We start from the raw sequence: 27,030 nt of genomic DNA, 5'->3' as shown, positions 1-27,030 counted from the left end.
ATTCCTTTTATATGTGCAGGTCTTATGTCTAATAAGTCTGCTCTGGAGAGAGGTAAAAAGGTAATGTACTGTAGATAAATAACATTGGAAGATTCTATAATAGGTCTCCACAGAGCATTTGAAAGGGCATTTTGCAGAGTACGTTGACTCAAGTGAAATACTCCACTTTGTATATTAAAGCAGCTACGTCCTTTTGAATGGTGGTCTGGGCTGCATCAAAGTCTTCCTCTAGCTGGCTGTTTGCGTGCGTGCATGCAAATCCTTTTTGCAGGTGTTCCCAGAAACATATTATCTATGCAAGCACATGTGGACAGCCAGCCAGGGAAGAAACCTTCTGTAGGATGTGGCTGCTTTAGCTCTTCACAGAGGGGTGCTTTACTTGTGTCAACACTTTGTGCAAAGTGCTCGTTTTAAATAGTTTGCACAATCCTATTGTATATTCTTTTGAAGTACTTTCATTTCCTTATGGACCATTTACCTATTTTTCTCAATATATATCTTTTTTACTCTACTGAACACCCTGATTTGTTCTCAAAGTATTAAACCAGTGTTTCTCAACCTTGGCAACTTTAAGATGTGTAGACTTCAAATCCCAGAATTCCCCAGCCAGCATGGATATTATGAAACACACTGTTTACATTGCATATCCATATTGTAAAATATGAGAGGCATTTTACAGAGACATTGGTGAATGATACGTATGAATTTTGTATGAAGTAAGTGCATGAACTGCAGATAAGGAAATCTTTCTGGCTTTGATCATTTGTAAGTACGATTCTTCTACTTCTTTTTTTTTTTGCAGGTGAAGAAAACGTGCCCAGATTCGGATGTTTCAGAATCTCAGAATTCCAGGTATTTGATGAATTTGAATGATAATCAGCAACCTCTTCCATTTTATTATCACAATAGTTTAGGTCAAGAAATTGCTCAGATTCTTAACAGTTCTCTTGGGATCTTATTCTGGGTCACTTTAATTCAATTATAACTCTGCTGTAACCACTTTATAAGAAATGCAAATTTCCCCCAATGATACTGACCTAAAATTTAGAATATGTGCAATAGCTATCAAAATATATGGCTTGCATTGTGTTGGATCTTCCAAACTGCTTCTTGTACAGTCCCAGGTTTTAAGTATCCCTTCTCTTTAACCAGCAAATCTGTAGAGAAGCCACACCCAAAAGTTTTAAAATATCATCATGCTTTCTGATGCTATTAGTTTGAGCATCTGTCCCATGATAAAAATACTTGGATAATTTTTATCAAAGAATAAAAGTTACAAAGAAATCATTGTAGCAGTAAAATAATTTTGATTATAACCATATGTAACATTGATCCATATTCTTTTAACATTGAAGGAGAAAAGAATGAAGCTTATGGTTTTGGTTTCAATAAAATAGGCTTGTACATTATTGTTTCCAATATATTTTTTCCTAACTATAATTATCTCAAACATGTGTCCATGCCCAGCATCTTTGAAACTGTTTCATAAATGCTTCCTGGATGTTCGATGGTCTTCCTTCCTGGTGGGCATCTGCAATGGCACTGATGGCCCTGCTTTCCATATGCTTGCTGGGAAAGTGCTGTGGCTTATTCATCAGGGGAACTTGTGTATTCCTCTTCTGTAGTACAAACAGCATCTCCTTGGTTTAGGTGATGCTTTAGGTCACAAAGCTACCTTCTTACTCTTCTCTTTTAGAGCTACCAAAGCTAACCCTACTAGTGATGGGTCTTCAAGCCCTATTGATGTCACCTACTTCCTCTTTCTTCCATATACCTTAATAAAGCAGAGACCTTGAAGCCATGCAGATCGGGCAATGAAACTCATCAAACGATGGCTTATTGACCAAAGATGGTGACTTAGACAATTCATGGCAGTCACTCTGTCAGTCCCTGAACCCAGTATTTCCCCTCCCTCCGTCTTCTGTGCAAGTAAGCACTACAGAATTTTAAATCACCCTCCCATCAGCTTTTGGCATGACTATTTCAGTGTTGCCCAGATTAATAAATTGGGAACATTTCATGAATGTTTTTGGAATTACCTGAGACAAGTACTTTATGTCTCAAATGAGTAAGTACTTCATGTCTCAAATGATTATCTATCCCAAATAATTTTGTGTTCTGGTTTCTCTCCAAGCTAGAACATAGACCTCATGTGTATCTAGGGATACCTTACAAACAAAAAATTCTTTGTGTGGCAAACATAGTTTATGGTTAAGAAATGGTTTCATTCTACTTAGAACACTGGCACACCCAGCTGTTCAGGCTGAGAGAACAGGCAACAGTGAAGTGATGTTAAGTAATAAGGTGGTCATTCTCCCCACTTCCCAACCTAGACACTTGTTTAGATTGGTGTGATAAGGATGGCTAGTAGAAATCTGTTCATAAGAATCACTTCAATTCGAAGGCAGTTTTTTCAGTCCCTAGAATATTTCCCCTCCATTCCCCCCTTCACCATGATATATTACTATTGTCCTAGGTGAGAATCACACTGAGACGAGGAATAGTTCTCTAGTGTTTATTACTGCTACATAAACAGAATCCTAACAAACCGAATAAGCGTGGGAAAAACCCAGATATATAAACCCCAAAAGCTAAGGCAGGCCTGATCTGTGTCTCTTTGAATGGCTGCTTAATTCCTCAGTACTATGCATGCGTTTTCCACCCTGGATGGGAGCCCCTTCCTGCTCGCCATCATTACTCATGACAACATATGGCAAAAGGGGTTCAGCCCTCATGGTATTGCCATTCACAGTATGCCAGAGAACTGGATCAGGAACAGAATGTTGTGGAAGCTCAGAATCAGAACATGCCTACTGTGCCACACCTAAATGAAAACTTGTTCTGAATTACGTGTTTGAGATTTGAGTTTCAGTTAAATCCAGGGGTCAGCATTAGTAAATACTGATAGTTGTGTATAAAATTGTTGGTTGAAGAACAGGATTAATTTTAAGTACTGTACATAGTTTTCTAGGACCTGTTTATATATATATTGCTCATTTCTACAATGAGTAGACAGGATTTTGCAATATGTATTATTGTGTTTAAAGTGTTAGATTGGGACCAGTGAAACCTTAGCTCAAATTCACACTTGGGTTACTTTGGGCCAGTCACGATCTCTCTATCCAATGTATTGTGCAGGATTTATTTTTGTATGGATAAAATGAGGGAGAATCCTCTGTGTGTACCATTTGAGCTCCCAAGGAAAATGGTGATATATATTACAATATAATAGATCAATCAAAATGAAATTACTGAAATGTTTGCGATAATCTACTTACTTTTTGTTTACTTTATAAAGATAAAATGATTTCATTTATCACAGTGATTCCTTGAAAACTTCTTTCCTTGATATTTTTATGAATTGCTTCAAACTCTTTTTTTCCTATTGAACTTACATGTTTCAAAAGGAGATTTGGAGTACAGTATAGCAAAGTACTATTTAAATCAACAATAAACCTTAGGCTAGAGTGGCACTACAGAACATGCTATGGTAGAGAATGTGCCTGGAGCATGATAATTCTTTCATAAACAGGGCTTATGAAAATATTATACATAAAGTGAAATGTCAGCATAAAAATGGGTGTTGGAGATGCTTTCACTTGCAGAATAGTTCAGGACTTTTTTATGGGTTTCAATCTTTCATTTATTTAACTAACTTTATTGTGTATTGGTTTTGGACTTGAGAGTATTAGAATGAGTGCAGATGGAATATGTTTTTACAGTAGGGAAGTAATTAAGTTGGGTGTGGGAACGTTGTCAGGAGAATTCTTGGAGCGACATGAGTGTATCAGCAAATTCTTTGTCTCAGCTTTTCTTTTGCAAGAAATATGCAAGCTGTTATTTGTGGCATACATAATTATCTAAAGGAATTTACTGATATAAAAATACATCTAGGGAAAGAATGAGTCCAGTATATACCTGCTGTGAATGAAAAAGAAAATATTTAATTTGAACGTTAGTGAAGGGAAAGTGAATAATAATGAACTGTTAATGTTATCTCTTTGTAAGATAGTAATTTTCATTAGATTGCTTACTATATTTTAGTAATCTGTTTTTTGCAAGTTCAAGGAGGAAATTTACTAAAGTGATGATTTAAACAAGATCTTGGTAACTTGAAAATAATTCTATATGCTATCATTCCGTAAATTGTACGTATGTGCTTTGGAACATCCTAGAAATTTCAGTTAGATTCTCAAGGTACACAGCGTGAAAATAATCAGTTTAAAACTGATTGCTTCAATATTACTTGTATAGTCTGGGACTGCTGTCTTTTCTTCACCAACTTCAAATATTCCAGTGCTTCCTATGGTCATCCTGTGTTCTTCAGCTCTGATTTGTGGTGATTTTTTTCCACTAATTGATCCAGATAAATGAGATTATTTGTTGTGGCTGCCAAAGTGTTACTGAGGCTCTTCAGAGTGACTTTGCTTTTAATTAGAAGCTCTCTCCTGTAACTTGTTATTCGAGTTGCTACTACTGGCTGGGACATTATTGATGTATCATCTCTTAATCATGCCCTGCTAGGAAAACTATCGTTATAGCTTTTTTCATTTAAACTATTTTTCATAGCTGTCAGGTAAACTTAAGAAACCTACCTTTACAGTAAACTGAGCATATCTAGCCATAGTATTTTAATATTATTATATAGGGCTTATTACAAGGAAAAGATTATCTCTGAAACATACTGATAAATGTCTACAATAACTAGTCTTCTTCCAAAGAAACACATGTCCAGTCACATTTTGCATTGTGCTCAGTTCTGCTATAGAAGACCCTGTAGGACAGGGTTGTTTTTTTTCTTTTTACTGCAATTTATTTATTTTTTTTGGTTTTTTAGTAACTCCAGTTCTTACTAGATATTCATTGTTTTGATGAAAACAGTGGGTTATACATTTTAAAAACAATTTAAAATATATTTTGCCTGGAAGCTTTACATCTTCTGTTTTCCCTTGCTGCACATTGTTATCATTTATACTGTAACCTTGAATTAATTTGATAACTTCACTAAAATGTTATCTGCAAGTATAATGTTACGGTATTAGATTAAGACCTAGGAGAGCAAAGTTCAAGTCCATTCTCACCCATATATGGTCATATGAAAAAGTAAGTACCCCACTAAATTTCCAAGTGTCCAAGCAGTGATCAGGTGCTCAGACAGTTGGTTCTTTTAGATCCAGAGACAGTAAGCACACCACTGGATAAGAGATTTTAAGCTTTATTATTAACTTAAGCAAACAGATTTAAACAGAAACATAGTTTAGGCAGATTAAACAGAAGCATAAAAAGCATAGCAGAAAGAAAGAGAAAAATCATAACATACCAAGCAGGTTGAAACCCAATCTCCCATAAGCTGTCAGGAGCCCCTTAATAAAGACAGCGGAGATACGCCAGGGCGGCTCAATTTCCACAGCACCCAGTGCTCAGGTCTGTGCAGAAGCTCCCAAACGCAAGAGGCAATCCTCAAGTTTTTATCAAAGTCTGGCCCAAAAACCTCATGACCCTGTTTCCATGGTACTGAGCCTGCAGGATCTGACCTTGACTGGATAGTTCCCAGGGTCTGGAGCTCCTGTTTTTGACATAATCCAAGAGCCTGGGAAGCTATACAGATAGCTAGTGCTTAACAAAAACAATCTTGGGGTTTTTTCTTCTCCCCGCCATTTCAAACTGAAATTAAAAAAAAGCCAGCTGAACATTAATATAACTCAAAATAAACTCTAAGCTTCTTCATGTGAAGGAGAAAATCAAAATATGTCACTTAAACTCCTCAAAATAACAGTGGTCTTCCGCATTGCCACTACACCCATGTAAAGGTTTTTTTTTTCTTTTTTAACATATGGGGACATAATATTTTATGTTTATTTTAATAGTATATAAAGATAAAGGTGATGTAATTGAACAAAAAAAAAACCTATGAAAATTTGACTTTTCAATCATTTATTCAACAAAAAATTAACAGGTATGCCATTTCCTTGTGTGGAAAAAGTAAGTACACCCTTGGCTCTAATACCTGGTATTGCCCTCTTTGGCAGAAACAACCTCCAGTAGGCATTTTTTCTGTCTACCAATCTCTGTCATTGGGAAGAATATTTTCCCACTCCATCCAGAATCTTTTCAACTGTGTTTGAGGGGTTTCTTGCATGCACAGCCCATGTCAAATCACCCCATACATCTCAATGGGATTTAGATCCAGGCTTTCACGTGGCCATTCCAGAACCCTCCATTTCTTTTTTTCCCCCAGCCATTTCTTGGTGGATTGACTGGATTGTTTATGGCCATTGTCACGTTGTGAGGTCCACATTCAGTTGAGTTTCAGTCTTCTCACATTATCCTCAGGCAACCTCTGGAAGAATTAAGAATTCATAGCAGATTCTAAGATGACGAGCTACCCAGGCCCTGATGCAGCAAAACAGTCCCAAACCATAAAATTTCCACCACCATGCTTTAGAGTTGGTATCAGGTTCTTTGATGAAATGCTGTCTTCAGTTTTTGCCAAACATGCCTTCTGGTACTGTAGCCAAATAACTCTGTCTATCTGAAAATAACTGAGTAAGCTTGTGATGGAGCATATTGGGGGAGATGAGAACAGATGTGCATTATATCTGGAGGACAACAGGTTGGGGAAGACTGTCATAATGTTTATATCTATAGTGTAGAGGTTTTAGATGGCCCAGAACTAACAATATAAAGAATAAAAATAGTTGGATGGGAGACCACCATCAAACCTCAGAGCTGTAAGCTAGAGTAGGAATACCAAAAAAAAAAAAAAAAACCCCAGAAAACAGCAATGGCAAATAACTTTTATATTGTTACCAAGAGCAATATATGGTACACTTTATTAGTGCCTTCATACTACGTTGTATTGCCCTTTTTGACCTAGAAACAATAACTCGCTTTACTGTTCTGGGAGTGTTAAAGAGAAATGCAGAAACAGTTTATATGAACATTATTATTCAAGTAAAGAATTGAGATTCTGTGAAACATTCTTATTAAACTTTTTTTTTTTTAAGATTAAAGGATCAGGATATTTTCTCACAAAATCTGTGTTAAATTTGTCTAGGCAGCTACGGAGTTTAGGAACATGAGAGCCCAGAGTTATGAATGGGGGACAGTGAAGTTGGGTCGGTATATGCTGTATGTGTTTTTTAGCACACTGGCAATCTTTCTTGCACTGGATAATGACAAGTGGATTTCTGTCTGTTTTATTAGTTTTCTAATGACTTGTGTGTGAGGAAATAAAATTATTACTACTATTATTACTAAATCGTAGCTTGTTTTAAAATTACAAATATTTTATTAAAGAAAAATACAGTACATGAAGGAATATATCTATATACAGTATTTTACCTCTAAATACAGATTTATTAATAGCTGCATACTTCCTGTGAGCAGAATTCCATTAGGCAAGTGTTCTTGGTGGCTGAATGGTTTTTATTCATTTCTCTTTCCCTTAGCAGAAGGGGTGCACAATGTTTTATGAGCTGAGAGATGTGCTTTGCCTTTCAGAGTGAACCACAAGGTACCAGGACAATAGTTAATTTTTTAATTTTTATGCATGAAATTTATGTGAATGCCTCCTAAATATGTAATGATTTCCCCCTTCTGTTACATGAAAAATGGCAGTTCAGCCTTCGGAGAAACCATGGGGCTTTTTGCAACTGCATGTAGCTCTGAACTTCAGATTGTGCACTCCTGTTCTACAGCCAGAAGGGGGTGCTCAGCATAAGGGAATCATAGAAAATCACAGGCCCGCCTCCACATCTGATTGTGACAGAACTCCATATACAAGGCTGATAAAGTCTATTTTGTGTGTTTTGAAGTAGTTTGGGTTGTTCCAGTTTTGCTGAAACTTAGACAGACAACCTTCATATTAAATTGCCACCTTACTTCAAGCATTGCTTAGATGTGAGATCAAATGAGTACATCCATCCATCTCCAGCAATAACAACATTACAACAAAGGTGGTAGTGAAAGCAGATCTGAATAATCTGTACAATTCTGTCTCATAGATATTTTTATTTAAAAATAGCCCTGATGCAGCATGCAAGCAGTGCTAAAGAGAAGTAGGTGTTGAGGGAGATAAAAAAAGATAACACAAAAGCAGCAAGGAGTCTGCTTAAATGGGGGGAACAGGAAATCCTGTTTTAATAGTAACTTTAAGGGCCGGTTATAAATAATACTATCATCAGCACACATATTCACTGTTTTTCACATAATCCTTTTAAAAAGCCATTCTGGGTGCAGATGGTCATATAGATTTAAATAGTAGTTATTGCATCTTGCCTTATAGGTCCCAATTTTTCATTGCCCATATTTTGGATGGCAGTTAGAAGATTCATATGACAGCTAGAGAAGACATTCTGCAGTCAGTGCATCTGGCTCCTTGGCAGATTCCTCAAGCACTTCTCTTAATGCGTTTGGATTTGCCCATGAGCCTTTTATGTGGTTGAACCACAGATGGGCTGTTTGCACAAAGTGAGTATCCTGAAGGATTACTCCCCCCCCCCCAATTTCATTAATTCTTGACTTTCACATTCTTTCTCCAGTAAGATAAGATTCTTTATGAGGTTCATACATTCCCTCTTGAGGTATTTCATATAACGGCCACCAGGCATCTATGTATTTAAGGATGCACCCAACATTGCTCTTACAATAGTCAGATTTTATAATATAACTGATGTATTTCAGTGTTCTCCATGCTGTATTTTTGCCAAAAAGTTTTGAAAGTGACTAAATAGGTCCATTCCCAAAGAACAGTAATTATTCCTAGCCTTTTAAGCAGAAATGGATTTGCCTTTCTGTAATCAGTTCTCTACTTTAGGTTTTCAAAGGTGAAATCTGGATTTGCTTAGAAGTGAAAGTGAGTATGGTGGTCTCAGCCTGATCCTTAGAGGTTTCATGTCTGCTGCTCAGAAGAGGCCCAGAACCAGAATAATGAGGCTGTTGCAGGTCACGATTAAGTTATAAGTTGGAAGAGGTATGTTAGAAAGTGCACGCATCTGTACTGGAATCTCTGTAGGTGAAAGAGGGGGTTAATTGACTGTATCCACCTTTATACTACTGATAAAGGCGGTGAACCAAAAACTATGGATTCTGAGCTGTATTTTTCCTGAGATATTGGAGCTATTATTTCTTTTGCCTCTATTCTTTATACTTTTGTTACATTGGTTTAACATAGAGCTATAGCTTAACTCTCACAAGAGACCGATAAAAATAAATTATACTTTTATATTTGTCCCTAGAATTGTTGTTGTTATTATTTGATGGATTGCCATTGATTAGTTCAGCAAATTGTAGACCTTCCTCTCAGTAATTCATGCCCTTTTTTTAAATTAAGATGCTTAAAGAGAAAGTATGTCGCTATTTGTATTGTGGTTTTGGTACATAGTGTTGAATCAGAATCTATGTTTCATTATACTGTGATTTTGTATTGCTGTTACTAAATTTAGCTCAGAATATATTATTTATTTGTTTTAATAATTCTCTTGAAGCATTATAAAATAAACAGTTCCAACAATCTTCTGAAAATTAATAGTGTGGAATGTTGCACAAGACAGGTGGAATTGGGAAAGGAATTGGAAGCATTCGGAGACAACCACTTATGTGAATTGAAATACTTTAACTATGCATCTGTGTGATGCCCCTATGGATGTAAGCCAAATATTTCATGTATACCCATCACAGTATTTCATTTTAATATAAGCAGCATTGAGAAGTGTAGAAAAAGAGTAAGAACGGTAAGAAAATTAAAAGCAGAAGATAAAATCTAAATAAAAAGAAATCAGCTTCAAAAATTTAGGAAGGCAGTCAATCATTTCTTATGAAGTCCTTTCTCTTAGCACAAACATTTGCCTAAAATTTGATATGAATATCCCTCTCTAAAGAGGCTGCAATATCTATGTAAATTTTAGCAGAACCAGTCTCAATACATCAAATTGTAAGGTGTGAAGGCTTGAGTTTGGAAACTCACACTTACAGTATCTTCTCATAAAGACTTTAAGGAGATGGTAAATGTTCCTGCCCTCTGCACCAGCATTTCCCAGGGGATCCATATGGACATTCAAAAAGTTGCTCAAAACCTGACTGTTCTTCCCTTCCTGGGGTAAAGTGGTCTCAAGCCCCTCTGGAATTTTAACCAATTAAGTATCCTCCTTTTCATTTTCATTGTTTTATTGTTTTCCTTGCTTTTAATATGTAAGCTGCCTTGTGGAGTTATATGGCCTCTAGAGCAGGGTTTCTCAACCAGGGTTCCATGGAAACCTAGGGTTCCACGAGAGGTCACTAGAGGTTCCCTGGGAGGTCACGATTTATTAAAAAAATTATTTCAAATTTGGGCAACTTCATATTAAAGAGGTAAGTTTCATTCTTTATTTTTAGTTTAAGAACACTGTTAATACATATATACAGGCCTACGCATGAAGCAAATATAATAATTTTGTAACTTCTGGTCTATATTTGAGCCTGAATGTGCAGGGTTCCCCGAGGCCTGAAAAATATTTCAAGGCTTCCTCCAGGGTCAAAAGATTGAGAAAGGCTGCTCTAGAATGATTGTATGAAAGAATTCCAAGTGCAAGATGGCTCTGTTTAGTATTCTGATTCACAAGAACTCAACCATTTGGAGTTATGTCCCAAATGCAAAAAAAAAAAAAAAGCAGCAGCAAGAAATAATGGAACCTTAAAACAAGTTCTGATTGCACTTATGAACAAGTTAAAAAATTAAAGGGTGTTTATATATATAATGTCAGGTAACTCTTAATCAGTGACATGCCCAGTTGGAGGCAAGTTTTCAGTTCATCATCTTCTCTGGGTACTACTTTGCACATTAACCCTGATGGTTAAGAATCTGAGGATAATCTGCCATTCTTACAACATCATGTTCAGCAAGGGGATATCATGAAAATGAATAAGAATACCAAGTTCACCTGCTGTAACTACTTAGGAGAAAAAAGTCTTCTCAAGGGTGATAGAAGTATGTGAAGCAGAATTCAAGTTGAGAGCTACCAACCACCTAACCAACTTAAATTGGCAGAGAGGATAATTTCATTATAAAAAAAAATATTAAGCAAAATAAGCTTTTTTTTAATAAAACATCAATTTGGCCATTTTTTTTGTAGTTTAGTGACAGATAGTTCTTAATGTGAAAGAGAGAACAAGGGCTTCTTTCAAATTCCCATTATTTCTTTTGGTGCAACCCTTGAAACATTTTCAGTATTCATTGAAGTATCATGATGCCACCTTTTTAATGGGACTGTCCTGTTTCAGGCTCAGAATTTTTGGTTTATCTTGTGCCTGCATACAAACACTAGCATACATACAGATATTTAAAATGTTGTTGCAAATTTTATCCGATTAACGTTAAGAAATGAAAAAATTATAGCAAGTTTGTATTTTTCACATGTTAGACAATGGGATGAATGTTACTCTATAGTTCATCCAAAGCCTGAATATTTATTTCAGATATTTATTTATTTATTGGACTTATATGGCCACCTATCTCATACAATGACTCTAGGCGGCTCAAAACAATCCATAAAACATAGTTAAAAACATACTCTTCCCCCCAGGTGCCAGACCAAATATCTTCACAGCTCAATCCTCCATCCTAGCCCAATCCTTGAGGGAAGATCCAGGTCTTCACAGCATCCAGAAGGCTAACAGGGTAGATGATCCCAGAACAGAATCTTGTGGCCCCTGCAGATACTTAACACTAATTTTAAAAATTGCATGCTTAGAAAAAACTCCAACTTTGCTTGTGCCAAGTATTTCTTTATGACATATTTTAATCTGTATGAAATTAATATTTTGATTAGATTAAAAGTAGTGTGAATAGTTCTATTTATGAAATATGACATGAATCAACAAATAGATATTGGATTTGATGGAACACAGAGGTTTTCTTAAAATGCAATCAGGGCTGGAACTCCAGTGTCTAATTTGAGATCTGAACACTGGAGCTATATGCCTTGTTATCTCTTACTCTTTGCTTCAAAAGAGAGAACGTAGGTTTCCTTATACTAAGTCAACCCAGTAGTCCCTCTATTCATTGTTGTCTACACTGATTGGCAGCAAATACCAATTTTTAGACAGGAATATTTTACAGCTATACTTGAAAATGACAGAAATGAAACCTGAGAATGGAAGAACAGGTAGAATAGTACTATAAATGTAGTTATCACTTGCAAATGACCACTGTAGCTTTTTTATATCATAAAGCTAGGCTGTGAGAAAATTTATTTTAAAAAATTGAGAAGTCATAGAAAATCATGTATAAATAAGGGATAAGAATTCTATTTTTTTCCACTTATTCTCCAAAATGAATATTTACATTATATTTTTGTTACAAATGTTCAGTCTCCGCATTTTGCTATACACTGAAAGTATGACTTAGTTTTGTTGTCTGAATCAGCCACATACTTTCAAGACGTATTATTCCTTAACAAAAGTTATTGTCTTTCCCATTGTATTAATTTATGTATTTGGATCCTTTATCAGTACATAAAGTTATTGTTGTTATGACAAACTGTAGGAAGATTCCATTTGCAAGAATTTTCCACTGTTCCAGAATTTATTTGGGGTTTTATTTAAACCATCTCAATTTTCTACACTCAGCAAATAGTTTTGGAGAGTAGTAACTTTTAGGAAATTGTCATTTTCTCCAATTAGCATGCCAGTACTTGGAGAGTTGCCTTCATAATATTACTGCCTTTTGCTATTCATGTCACTGCTTCACTGTTCCTGCATAGTTCCATGTCTCAGTTACTGTTTCACAAATATATGGTGATTTGGGGCTAGTGAAATTGTATGAAGGTTCTTAAATTGACTTGCTATTCAATGCCAATTATTATTATTTTTACCAAGCTGTTGAAATTATATCCCTATACTTTGCCTCTTGTTAACTCATATTTCAGAAGAGGAATATTTCCTCTTGATAATTGCTATTTTTTTTAAAGAAGTTATTTTTCACAGGTCTTTGTTCAACTCTCCAGGAATAATTCAAAATACCTATATTGCTCACCCACTGCTCCATCTGCGTTCTGAACTGGCAGAAATGCTTTCTGGATGAAATGAGCCATGACAGTACAATGCTCTATTGTGGCTACTACTTGTAATTTCTACTTTTAATTGAAGAAGAACTTCAATTAAATCGCAGCATGTATAATTACAGGCTACTATCCAAAAGGCATTTGAAGTTTCTGGGACAAAACTTTCAGATCGGTCCCCTGATAGAAGAACCTGATTCAAGTGGAATGTTTCTCATCTCCTCTTGTCTTTTCCTTTTCTACCAGTTTCTCTTTCAGTGATGATGATGATGATAGTCATGAGGCTAATTGCAGACAAGTGTTTATTTTCATACAGTTCTCAGGAAATGTTCATTTTCAACTTTTATTTTAAACTATTGCTAACTCAGAGGAGGCTGTGTGCTTTTATGATGCAAATAGCATAGTAATAGTGTTTCTTTTTCCTTTCTCTAATAGATCTATGGAAATGCAGGATCTAGCGAGTCCTCATAATCTTGTGGGAAGCAGTGAAGTACCAGGTAGTTCTAAACTGGACAAATCTAATCTTAGCACCACATCTGTTACAACAAATGGAACAGGCGGTGAGTAAAGACCTACCTCTTTCAATTTAAATCCAGAAAATGCTGTGACCTTTTTCAAGATAACCGCTTTATGGGGACAATAATCACATTCCTGAAAAAGCTGAAAAATGTAGATAAGTATACACTAGGTTAAAAAAAACCAACTAGTCAGTTATCTGTGAGGTAGTCAGACCTATATTAGGACCTTTGTTTGTTTACTGAATAGTGCCTTAAAGTATAATTTTAAAACATGTCCTCATTTCTTCTGTATGCCCTTGCTGTTACAGATCTAACATTTGCTTCCATTTCCCTTCCATTTTCAGTATGCACACTAATACCTGGGCCTGCTTTCGTACTGTTTGTATTGTAATCCAATCATCCTTTTCCAACTTTGCTACTTAAACTTTACTCAGATAGGGGAAATCTGTTCGTTTCACCCATTCCTCCAGTTTGGATAATAAACAACCACTACCTACTTTTTAATTTTGTTTTCCCCCCACAAATCTTCTAACTTCAACAATATTACAAAACCTATTGAAATTATCTGCCTCCAACTGTTCAAGAGTCAACATTTAAAGGACAGGGGGAGGTCTGTGAATTTGTTAGGAAAAAATAATGATTCTCATGAAAGTAAGTTATCCGACTGAAAGTCCATTATCTGACTTTATTCATATAGTGGAATTCTGCCTAATGAGAGTTCGGTTGGTATTCCAAACTTTTATTGGTGTGCCGTAATCAGCTGGTGAATTTCTTAAGGCCCCGTGGCTTTTAGTGCTACTGTTGTTCTGGCTATAGTCTGGCACATATGCTATTGGCCAGAAAGGTTGCTCGTTGCCACAACTTGCCTAAACTATTCGGTGACTGCAGTGCATATTTTTAAATTCTCCTCATTGATTCCAAACTGGCAGAGAGGGTTTTACACATTGTAGGTTCTTGTCATGGATAAGGGTAACACAAGAGACTTTTTCAAGCAACCAACCACACTGGATAGAAACATGTTGGTTTGGTTTTTTTTTTTTAAATCTCTTCTTGAATCTGTTTAATTTCAATTGACTTGTGAAAAATTTGCGCTAATATGCACTTCTGTGTATTTACATATTTCAAATTATGGTATTTCAGCCAGACGTACAGAAAATAAAACATAGCTTATCAAGATACAGATAACGCAATCTTCAAGCAGTATTTTACAATTCAATCCAATTGATGCATTAATTTTCGTTTAGTCTTATTCAAGAAATAAATCTATAAGGTTTTGAGCCTTAGCATCCATTTCAACCAATTTGAAATGTCTCTCCAGATATGAATCAACATCAGTGAGAAGTAAAGAAATGCTTTCATGTGGGGTGAAATGGAAACTAAATTTGAAAATTTCCAGACTTCTTTTTTGAATTAAAAATTATTTTCCCAATACTTTTTTAAACACTACTTTAAAATCATACAATAACTATACATACATACATACATATATAGGAGCCAGTTTGGTCTAGTGGTTAAGGCAACAGGCTAGAAAGCAGGAGACTGTGAGTTTAGTCCCGCCTCAGGCCTGAAAGCCGGCTGGGTGACCTCGGGCCAGTCACTCTCTCTCAGCCCAACTCATCTCACAGGGTGGTTGTTGTGGGGAAAATAGGAGGAGGAAGGAGTATTAGGTATGTTCGCCGCCTTGAGTTATTTATAAAAATAATAAAGGCGGGATAGAAAATATATATATATATATATATATGATAGCGGCTGGATAGGGTAGTGGTTAGAGTGCTGCCTTTGGAATAGCTGCCTTTGGAGCGGGAGACTGGGGTTCAAATCCCAGCTGTACCTACCTTACCTACTACAACAGTAGACCTAATGGGAGGGGATATGTGAAACGCATGAGGGAACTATGGATGGACGGAAGACCTGCATCCACACTAACTGAGAAACAGCTAGTTACCTAGCACTTCAACATAGAGAAGAGGAAGCTGCTCTCACAATTTGAGATAGACCAACTACACATTACATCCCAGACTCAAGAAGACCCGGAAGAACACCTGGAGGTCCAGCCAACACCTGAAGCTGGAATGTCACTGCCCCCGCCTCCATTACAGAGCACAGCAGCTAATACGAGGCAAAAGATCATGGCTAACTAGCTACAGTCAACTCTCGAGACCGATTACCAAGGCTCAGTAGGGAGACGTACCATCAGATAGTATGCTAAAAGATGCCAATAGAGCCCTTGCAACAATCCCTACTACCAGTATAATTCAAACCAATGAACTAGTATATGCTACAGCCGCTGTAATCCTGGAGATGCTTGGCTACGTGATCAAGGAGAACAGCAGTACATACCCCTCCCCCGGAAAATGAGGTTGGAGGCTAAGATCAAGGCAACTCGGAGAGAAGTTAGTCAGCCGGTAGAACTACAGAAGGGTGTGGAGATTAAGGTAAGACTCAGCTACTGAAAAAATACAAGGAGCTGACTCCATCTGAAGCCCTAGAGACTGCTAAACAAAGGCTCACAGCACTGGCTACCAGGCTAAAGAGATACACTAGAGAAGCAGAGGCCAAGAAGATAAATGCCCTGTGACAACCAAGCTGGGAGAGTGGCTCCAACAGATCCCAGGAACAACATCAGAGCTCTCTGTCCAGAAGAGTGCAGTGCTAGGAACAGCTAAGATACTGCGCAGAACCCTCAAACTCCCAGGCCTCTGGTAGAGGACCCGAGGTTGAGGAAGACACATACCACCCATAGGGATTTTTTTTTATAACTCATGATGCTATGCTACTCTTAAATCACAGAGCTTTATCACTCAAAATAGAAACCATGGATAAGAAGTAGGAAGCTTTTTGTTTGTGTGTGTGTGCCTTCAAGTCAGTTTTTGACTCTTGGCGACTTCCTGGGAAGGTTTCTGCAGTTTTGTTGGCAAGATTTCATAAGTAGTTTGCCATCGCCTGCTTCCTGGGGCTGAGACAGTGTGACTGGCCCAAAGTCATCCAGCTGACTTTGTACCTCAGGTGGGACTAGAACTCACAGTCTTTAGTTTCTATCCTGATATCTTAACCACTACACCAAACTGGCTGGTATTTATAGATACTTCCTTTGATGCCTGCCAGCTTCGCTTCATTTTATTTAAAAAACAAAATTGGCTCCATGGCAGCCCTTTTATAGGAGTATCCACAATCAGGTCTCATATTCCAGATGGGTCCATGATCCAGAGTGTTTGCCTATCCTTGGCATATATAAGATTATCCTGCTGAAACATTTGGTGCATATTAGAAAGTATGAAAGTCATTTATACCTATCTGTCCTAACAGTGAGAATCACACTGAGACGAGTAGTTCTCTAGTGTTTATTACTGCTACATAAACAGAATCCTAACAAACCGAATAAGCGTGGGAAAAACCCAGACATATAAACCCCAAAAGCTAAGGCGGGCCTGATCTGTGTCTCTTTGAATGGCTGCTTAATTCCTCAGTACTACGCATGCGTTTTCCACCCTGGATGGGAGCCCCTTCCTGCTCGCCATCATTACTCATGACACTATCATTTAAAAATATATTATTACAGGTAGTCCTCAATTTATGTCCATTTGTTCAATGACCATTCAAAGTTATGGTGGTGCTGAACAAATGGCACTTAGCCTGGTCCCCAAAGTTAGCCATTGCAGCAGCCCCATGGTCACATGATCAGAATTTGGGCGCTTGGCAGCCCACCCATCCTTAGGTGCACTTCATCTCCCCCACCCTATCTGCCACCCCATCTCTGCCCTTTTGGCTGTCCTACACAGTGGCACTCCTCAGTGGTGGCACTGGTGCTGTCATGAGTAAGGATGGCGAGCAGGGGGCTCCCTTCCAGACTGTTAAGCGCATGCGTAGCACTGAGGAATTGGTGAGCCATTCCAAGAGGCACAGATCGGGACCACCTTAACCTGCGGGGTTATATGGCTGGGTTTTCCCATGTTTGTTCAGTTTGTTAGGATTACTGTTATGTATTATCAATAAAACATTAGAGACCAGATCCTTGTCTCAGAGTGTTTCCTGGGAGTTAGGACAGGTGCTGAAGTAGAGGCCTGGGGCTTTCAGCAGTCTCAGCTGGCTGCCATTGCCCTTGGGCTTCTCTTTCTGCCCCAGCTCTGCCACTGCCAGCAAAGAGTGCCGCCTCAAGTCCCATGTCATAGCCACCTGCCAAAACTCAAACCTAGCTGACCTTAACCTAGCTGCACCTAGCTGACCTTAACCCATCTTCTTCCCACTGTTGATGAGGAGTGCCCAGCCTGGCCCTATGTGAGGCAGCTGCTGGCTGCACCAGGCCATCTTCCTTAGGCCACTCACGCCATTCTAATAGTGTTCTCAGGATGCTTCAGAAGGCCTCAGAAGCACTGAAATAGAGGCCTGGGGCCAGTAGCTATCGGCTGAGACTACTGAAGGCCCTGGGCCTCTACTTCAGCCCCAGAACCACTGAGGAGTGCTGCTGTGCAGGGCGGCCAAAAGGGCAGAGGTGTGGGGGAGATAGGCGGGTGGGAGAAGTTCAAGAGAGGGCAGAGGAGATAGTCCCTTACCTTACCGAGGCTCCGGGCTGGGAGAGACCAAGCCAGGAATGGCTTGGATCAGGGTGGGTCCTCCCCTAACAATTGGTGGGATTCGGTTAACAATGGCAACGGGGAGTGCTGGGAATGCCATTGTTAAGCAATGCAGTCACGTAATGTTTCCGCCTAATGACTGCATTGCTTAGCGATGGAAATTCTGGTCCCAATTACTGTCATAACTCAAGGACTAACTGTATGAGATACATTGGATTAAGAATAGGATTTTATATGAAAGTGTGTGTTTATTTCATTTACCCACTTTCAGCAATATGTATCCAGAGAGGTTTGTTTTGAGAACTATGACCCCTGAAAATATGCTAGTGAACTCTGTCCATTTTCCATGATACATTATCTAAAGACATATTACTGAAAACAAGTGATACTTTAACTTGCATGGGTCTGTCTGTCTGTCTCGCAGCAACAGAGATCAAAGCTGTATGTGATCATATATCCCAATGCTAAAGTAGTCTAGTGATTTTTTTTCTTTTTATCCTGAAAAATATTTCTTTACATTAAGCAGATATTCAGACAATGAACCATTGTATACTGTTTCAATTCTCAGGAGACAACATGACTGTTTTAAACACTGCAGACTGGTTGTTGAGTTGCAGCACTCCTTCTTCTGCAACAAGTATGAGCAATCCTAGTTTAATGCATGTGTGTGGTTGGATTGATGATTATTGTGTTGAACATCTGATATTTTGCTTTATTGTTTTTGCTTTGTAGCTGCATACCCTTCTATTTCTGAGAAACCTTTCTATAAATACCATGCAAGGAAGTTATAAGTTTTTGTTGTAACAGAGTTTTGCTATATTTTACATCAATATATAGTATATAAAATAAATTAAAACAAAGAGAAACTGATGTAAGTTCAGCCTCTGGAAGAAAAAAATCATTGTGTGTGGAGGGGAGAAGATCTGTGTACCACACACATATCACTATAATATTGATGTGGGTTCAATATAATGCTAATTACTGGTATCTTAGGTATTTGGAGAAATTTTATAAATGTAATTAAAAGCAGCTGTGAGTTTTTGGAACCACCAGGACTGGAGATGTTCTGTCTTTAGTCCTGAATGGAGTTGTATTTTCCCCTTTGAAACTGAGTTCAATTTGGGAATTTTCTTTGACTCACAGCCAATCACTCATGCTGGGGCCATCTTGCATGTAGATTATCGCAATGCACTGCACATGGGGCTGTCCTTGAAAACTATTTGGAAGCTGCAGCTGGTCCAGAATGCAGCACGAACAATTATGGCTATGCCATATCATGCCCATGCATCATCTTTGCTTCATGAGCTGCAGTGGTTACCAGTTAATTTCTGGGTGCAGTTCAAGGTGCTGGTTATCAGCTTTAAAACCCTTCATGGCATAGGGCCTGGTTATCTAAGATAGTGTCTATCTTCTGTAGTTTCGGTCCATCTGTATGATCAGGCAGAGTGGCATGTTCCCAGTCATCTGATGAAACTTGGGAAATGTGTCTCTGTCACAGTGTCTGCCCTCTAGACCAAGATTCCCCCTGAGGTCTGTTATGCCCTGACCATGACCCTGTTTATAAGAGCACTTAAAACCTGGGTCTTTCCCCAGGTCTTGGGTTAGACTAGATGGTGGGTCCCATGTGTTGTATTGTTTTTAGAATGAATGGTCTTTCTTCTTCTGGATGACTGTCATTTTTTATTTTTACCTTTTTTAATAACGATTTTATTATTATGTGTCACTAAAGTCATCATGGAGTTGGGTGGCCTTATAAATTTAATAATAAATAAAATAAATATAGCCAGATGTAATTCAGTGAAATCTATACTGAATGTATTTGAAGAATTCCTTCTTCCAATTTTCTGAGAAAGGAAAATAATTCTGAGGAAGAATAATAATTAACTAAGTTTAATTAAGGTATTGGTTTTATTTAACCACATATTACCTGAGTAAAAGCTGAAAATTGAAGGGGTAATTTATTCATATCTAACAATAACTGCTTCAGCAAAGGATCATTACCTTGTCGTGGTGCTGGAGCTTGAGCACCTCAATGATGCCATGAGCTAAACCGTGAAGGGCCACCCAAGATGGGAAGGTCATGACAGAGAGGTCAGACTAAATGCGATCCCTGGGGAAGGCAATGGCAACCCACCCCAGTATTCTTGCCATGAAAACTCAATGGATCAGTACAACCAGAGATATGTCGGTATACCATTGGAAGATGAGACCCCGAGGTCGGAAGATGGTCAAAATGCTACTGGGGAGGAACAGAGGATGAGTTCAACTAGCCCCAGACGTGATGACGCAGCTAGCTCAAAGCCGAAAGGACGGCTAGCAGCCGACGGTGCTGGTGGTGAACGGCGAATCCAATGTTCTAAGGATCAACACACCATTGGAACCTGGAATGTAAGATCTATGAGCCAGGGCAAATTGGATGTGGTTATTGGTGAGATGTCAAGATTAAAGATAGACATTTTGGGCGTCAGCGAATTGAAATGGACTGGAATGGGCCACTTCACATCAAATGACCACCAGATCTACTACTGTGGACAAGAGGACCACAGAAGAAATGGAGTAGCCTTCATAATTAATAGTCAAGTGGCTAAAGCAGTGCTTGGATACAATCCAAAAAACGATAGAATGATCTCAATTCGAATTCAGGGCAAGCCATCTAACATCACAGTGATCCAAATATACGCCCCAACCACAGATGCTGAAGAAGCTGAAGTAGAGCAGTTCTATGAGGATCTGCAGCACCTACTGGACAACACGCCTAAAAGAGATGTTATTTTCATCACGGGAGACTGGAATGCTAAGGTGGGCAGTCAAATGACACCTGGAATTACAGGTAAGCATGGCCTGGGAGAACAAAACGAAGCAGGACATAGGCTGATAGAATTTTGCCAAGACAACTCACTCTGCATAACAAACACTCTCTTCCAGCAACCTAAGAGACGGCTTTATACATGGACTTCCCCAGATGGACAACACCGAAATCAGATTGACCACATCCTTTGCAGCCAAAGGTGGCGGACATCTATACAGTCGGTAAAAACAAGACCTGGAGCTGACTGTAGTTCAGATCACGAACTTCTTCTTGCACAATTTAGGATCAGACTAAAGAGCTTAGGGAAGACCCACAGATCAGCTCGAAATGAGCTCACTAATATTCCTAAGGAATATGCAGTGGAGGTGAAGAATAAATTTAAGGGACTGGACATAGTAGATAGGGTCACGGAAGAACTATGGACAGAAGTTCGCAACATTGTTCAGGAGGCGGCAACAAAATACATCCCAAAGAAAGAGAAAACCAAGAAGGCACTAGAAGTAGCCCAAGAAAGAAGGAAAGCAAAAGGCAACAGTGATAGGGGGAGATATGCCCAATTAAATGCAAAATTCCAGAGGTTAGCCGGAAGAGATAAGGAATTATTTTTAAACAAGCAATGCGCGGAAGTGGAAGAAGACAATAGAATAGGAAGGACAAGAGACCTCTTCCAGAAAATTAGAACCATCGGAGGTAAATTCCAGGCCAAAATGGGTATGATCAAAAACAAAGATGGCAAGGACCTAACAGAAGAAGAAGAGATCAAGAAAAGGTGGCAAGAATATACAGAAGACTTGTATAGGAAGGATAACAATATCGGGGATAGCTTTGACGGTGTGGTCAGTGAGCTAGAGCCAGACATCCTGAAGAGTGAGGTTGAGTGGGCCTTAAGATGCATTGCTAATAACAAGGCAGCAGGAGACGACGGCATCCCAGCTGAACTGTTCAAAATCTTGCAAGATGATGCTGTCAAGGTAATGCATGCTATATGCCAGCAAATTTGGAAAACACAAGAATGGCCATCAGACTGGAAAAAATCAACTTATATCCCCATACCAAAAAAGGGAAACACTAAAGAATGTGCAAACTATCGAACAGTGGCACTCATTTCACATGCCAGTAAGGTAATGCTCAAGATCCTGCAAGGTAGACTTCAGCAGTTCATGGAGCGAGAATTGCCAGATGTACAAGCTGGGTTTAGAAAAGGCAGAGGAACTAGAGACCAAATTGCCAATATCCGCTGGATAATGGAAAAAGCCAGGGAGTTTCAGAAAAACATCTATTTCTGTTTTATTGACTATTCTAAAGCCTTTGTGTGTACCATAACAAATTGTGGCAAGTTCTTAGTGGTATGGGGATACCAAGTCATCTTGTATGCCTCCTGAAGAATCTGTATAACGACCAAGTAGCAACAGTAAGAACAGACCATGGAACAACGGACTGGTTTAAGATTGGGAAAGGAGTACGGCAGGGGTGTATACTCTCACCCTACCTATTCAACTTGTATGCAGAACACATCATGCGACATGCTGGGCTTGAGGAATCCAAGGCTGGAGTTAAAATCTCTGGAAGAAACATTAACAATCTCAGATATGCAGATGATACCACTTTGATGGCTGAAAGCGAAGAGGAACTGAGGAGCCTTATGATGAAGGTGAAAGAAGAAAGTGCAAAAGCTGGCTTGCAGCTAAACCTCAACAAAACCAGGATTATGGCAACCAGCTTGATTGATAACTGGCAAACAGAGGGAGAAAATGTAGAAGCAGTGAAAGACTTTGTATTCCTAGGTGTGAAGATTACTGCAGATGCTGACTGCAGTCAGGAAATCAGAAGACGCTTAATCCTTGGGAGAAGAGCAATGACAAATCTCGATAAAATAGTTAAGAGCAGAGACATCACACTGACAACAAAGGTCCGCATAGTTAAAGCAGTGGTGTTCCCCGTAGTAACATATGGCTGTGAGAGCTGGACCATAAGGAAGGCTGAGCGAAGGAAGATCGATGCTTTTGAACTGTGGTGTTGGAGGAAAATTCTGAGAGTGCCTTGGACTGCAAGAAGGTCAAACCAGTCCATCCTCCAGGAAATAAAGCCAGACTGCTCACTTGGGGGAATGATATTAAAGGCCAAACTGAAATACTTTGGCCACATCATGAGAAGACAGGACACCCTGGAGAAGATGCTGATGCTAGGGAGAGTGGAGGGCAAAAGGAAGAGGGGCCGACCAAGGGCAAGGTGGATGGATGATATTCTAGAGGTGACGTACCCGTCCCTGAGGGAGCTGGGGGTGTTGACGACCGACAGGAAGCTCTGGCGTAGACTGGTCCATGAAGTCACGAAGAGTCAGAAGCGACTAAACGAATAAACAACAAACAACAATAACTGGTCTTTGATGTAATGTTAATTATGCTTCATCATTTCCTCCATAAATCTTTTGTTAACATGGTCTCACTTCCTTTCTCTTTGGAACTGGCTATGAGGTTGAAATTAGAATTGCTGTTAACAACAATACAGTTAATTTATATTTATGAATCTGAAATTATTTTTAGTTTACACTATAGTTTAGAAAAGCAATCCATAATAAACGATCTATGGTTTAAAGTTATCTTACTTTCATTAGTAGAGAAAAGGTTTATCTTGGCTCTGACAGTTAAAATGGAAGCAAAAACTGTTTTGCTATTTATTTAAGTTTGACCTGATTTCAGTTAAACTTTATATATTCTCTAAGCTTTTACAAACGTGAATCTAGGTTAGTAGTGAAACTGTGTGCCAAGTTTTGTGTATGATTTATATGCAAAATATGTGCTACAGGCATAGATATGAAAAATCCATCTTTCAAATAATTAAACAACAAAGGGAAACCCCATAAATACATTATGCTGTATGTGGAGTGCCTGGGGGTAGACTTGTTTGAGTTTATCATCTTTTACTCTAAGATACATGTCAATCTGTAAGAACAAATTTTAGAAATCAAAAGGAGGTGGGATCAAGAACTTGAAAGGGGAAAAGGAAAAACCAAAAAAAAAACACTCTACAATATTCTGTTCTTCTAATGGATGCCTTCCTTTAACATGGGGATATTAATTGGATGCCATCCAAAGGACAGGAATAGTTGTATTTATTTACCTTTTGCTAGATTATTTATGTTGAGGAAAAGCATTTGAATTGCTCATAACAAATAAATACCAGGTGTTCGTTGTGTTAAAATAGTCTTGAAAAAAGCCCTGTCTCTTTTTGTTAGAGGAATATTTGAAGAATATATTGAAAGTAGTTCTAGTTTGCTCTCTTCTTTTGACAAGATCAAGATAGGATAATATTCAGTTCAGTTGGATAAATGTTAGCATTTTTAATTTTAAAAAGTAGTGCATGGTTTTAAAGCTGTGGTTCTATGGTTGAAGGTTATTCTAAGAATCTTACTAATTTTTTCCAGTGTATGCATAGTTTGACTTACCTAAAATTCTTTTTTTTTTGCTTTAGTTTGCATGATATATGTAAATTTAAAAATGCAATCTCATACCTGCTCATTCTTCTATATAGTGTCTCTTCTCGCAGTCAAAACAGAGCCTCTGAACAGTAATGACTCAACAACAACAACAAGTGGAGATGGATCTCTTGACAATTTTACTGGGTCAGGTAAAAGACATAATTTGCTCATAATACCTGTATCTGTAGTTTTTCCAGCTATTCTTTACAAAAACAAACAGGAAATCATCTAATCATGCATGTAAAAATAGGCAGGCAGTTATTTTGTACCCCTTTTATTACCCTGATAAAGTGCTTTTGGATATATAATCTCTAAGGCAGAACTCATGGAGTCTTTGGATAAAACCTTTACAAATAATAATGTTGAAAAATGCCTGATGACAAGCTTAATTATTTTCTGCTACTAAAGTTAGATAATAATGAGTGACATGAACCAGTGCCAAGGAGAAGAATTTAGGAAAAATGTAACTTTGCCTATTATGGACAGCTTCCTACAACTACTGTCTCACAGATTATATTACACTGAAATCAGTTTCTGTGCCCTATCTTCTCACTGCTTGAAGTGGCAGAACTAATATTTAAAATAAATCATTTCTTTTATTAAACAAAATTAAGACAAATGTGAAATGTATAAAATGATTATGAAAAGTTACAAATATCACCCAGACGGCAAAGGAACTGAAGAATTTCTGGTTTTGAGTTCATAAAAGGAACTTAATTCTTCTAAGAAAGGTTCTAACGTTTAAAACATAAAGGAATATAAAACAGTTTAGGGATAATATGGGCAGTTGACTTCGCTGTATGTAGTTACAATACATTAATTGCAATGGAGATGCTTCTCAAGATTGATTAGATTCTAAAATTGCTGTGAGTGGCCATCATCTAAGTTACTTAAGTTCCAAGTGCCACTTCTAAGAAAGCTTAGAATTGCACAAGGTAAGGACAGTTACAGCTTTTTTCTACTACTTACAAACCCTTGTGTATCTTCTGGGCTTCAAAAGCCATTTAAAATATTTTCAACATTTTAAGCTCTATAATATTGAGAGTTGATTTTAAAGTAATGTATTAAAGAGATTTTCAAATGAGTTCTAAAGAGGGAGACAAAAATCTTCAATATACCCTGTGAAAAGTTTCTTTAATTAGCAGACATTCATGACACATTACAAAGTGCTTTTGACATTAACCTCATTTCTTGAAATGCCATGAAGATCTTTTTGGGGGGGGGGAGCTAATTATGGTTAAATAAATAAATAAATTTGATATTCAAAGAATGTTGCTCAAGAAACTAAAGGTCTTAAACACATGGAACTTTCTCCGTAATTCTTTGGCTCCCGCCTAAAGTGTGTTTTGCAAAAGGATGAAGAACTACTACCTATCTGTAAAATTCTAAAGGCTGGCATATTGAAAAAAGGAAATCACTTTGAAGTAAAAGTATGATTGATTAGACTCAAGGATTTCCAGGGCTACCTTTTGTACAGAGCTTTTATCGTTTTAAAAGTGAATGAAATGCAGATGGCCTAATAAAGACACTCTAGTGCTGATACGAAGTGGTTCTGAAAGATTTTTTTCACATTTTAAAGTATATATATTTGGAACACATTTGCCGTAGCCAAGACAGGTGGTTAGACGAAAGAGAAACTTGGCATTTTTTGGAATCAGTCCAGACTAGGCAATATTCTTGAACGGTTTTAATAGGATATGATTATCATCATTTAAGCTTCTGCAGAAAAATACAGCTGTTCTTTGTACAGGCATGTATGCAATTGTTATTTACCATAGTGGTGCATTTTCTATATGAAAGTAAATGAATGTGTTACTTCCTAAAGAAAAATTAGTACTTCTTTCACTTTCACTGCATAAAACATTGAATTTTTATAGTGGAGATAATAAGATAAATACTGTCAACATAAGCCAGAATCCATTGCTCTAACTTCTTGGCTAAGCACATTGTTAACAAGGATCCATAGAAGTATGAAAATATTTCCATGAGTCCTTTCAACAGTTTTAGCAGGGGGATGGGGGGTGTCAGACAGGTCAGTCTGAGAAAAGCAGTGTTGCAGATCCAAAAGGGGCAGAGCTTATGATGCCAATGCTGCTTTTGTCACTTTGATGCACGTAACAAGGGCTTGTGGATGCCCATGCTTCCTTTTCTTTATTTTAAACTAGTTTCCTTTGGAATGTGTAGTTCTGTGCAGTTAGGCACAAGAGCGTTTGAATCCGAGCTAAATGTGTAAAGTTCAGGATACTGCCTGGGAATCAGTTGTTAAAATTGTATTGGACTAGTAAAGTTTCTTGTCTATGCTTAAGCAATTGCATATTGTGGTCCTACCTTTTTAGCGCTCCAAAAATCAGTTTTAAAAAGTTAAAAACACATTTAAGAGAAATCTTGCACTTAGATTATGGAACTCATTGCTACTATTATAGAGTGTTCTGCTTACATCCCATAATGCTTACTATGCTGTCTTATGAGCAAGTTTCCCTGTTTACATTAATGGAGATGATAGCATTCTTGATCTTTAAATGGTCAGCTATGCATGAGATGCCGTGTAGAATGGAGCTGTGTGCACCGAATCTTACACTGGAGTAACTGGGTAACAGTCATTTCCCTACCTGTTGCC

At 38.0% G+C, this 27,030-nt stretch overlaps 1 protein-coding gene across 1 annotated transcript in view; it reads left to right on the top strand.

The window, feature by feature from the left end:
* The first annotated feature begins 812 nt into the window (after window positions 1-812).
* EYA4 (EYA transcriptional coactivator and phosphatase 4) overlaps window positions 813-27,030 on the top strand; it is a 61,289-nt gene continuing 35,071 nt past the window's right edge. The window contains exons 1-4 of the mRNA XM_063290679.1: window positions 813-852; window positions 13,473-13,597; window positions 18,695-18,763; window positions 24,467-24,562. Of these exons, the coding sequence (XP_063146749.1) occupies window positions 13,477-13,597; window positions 18,695-18,763; window positions 24,467-24,562 (286 nt within the window). The 5' untranslated portion in view covers window positions 813-852; window positions 13,473-13,476. The remainder of the gene's footprint in view (window positions 853-13,472; window positions 13,598-18,694; window positions 18,764-24,466; window positions 24,563-27,030) is intronic.

The sequence above is a fragment of the Candoia aspera genome, chromosome 1 (assembly GCF_035149785.1).
Source record: "Candoia aspera isolate rCanAsp1 chromosome 1, rCanAsp1.hap2, whole genome shotgun sequence".
In the NCBI taxonomy this organism is placed as follows: Eukaryota; Metazoa; Chordata; class Lepidosauria; order Squamata; family Boidae; genus Candoia; species Candoia aspera.
This window is presented reverse-complemented; position numbering and strand designations above follow the sequence as displayed.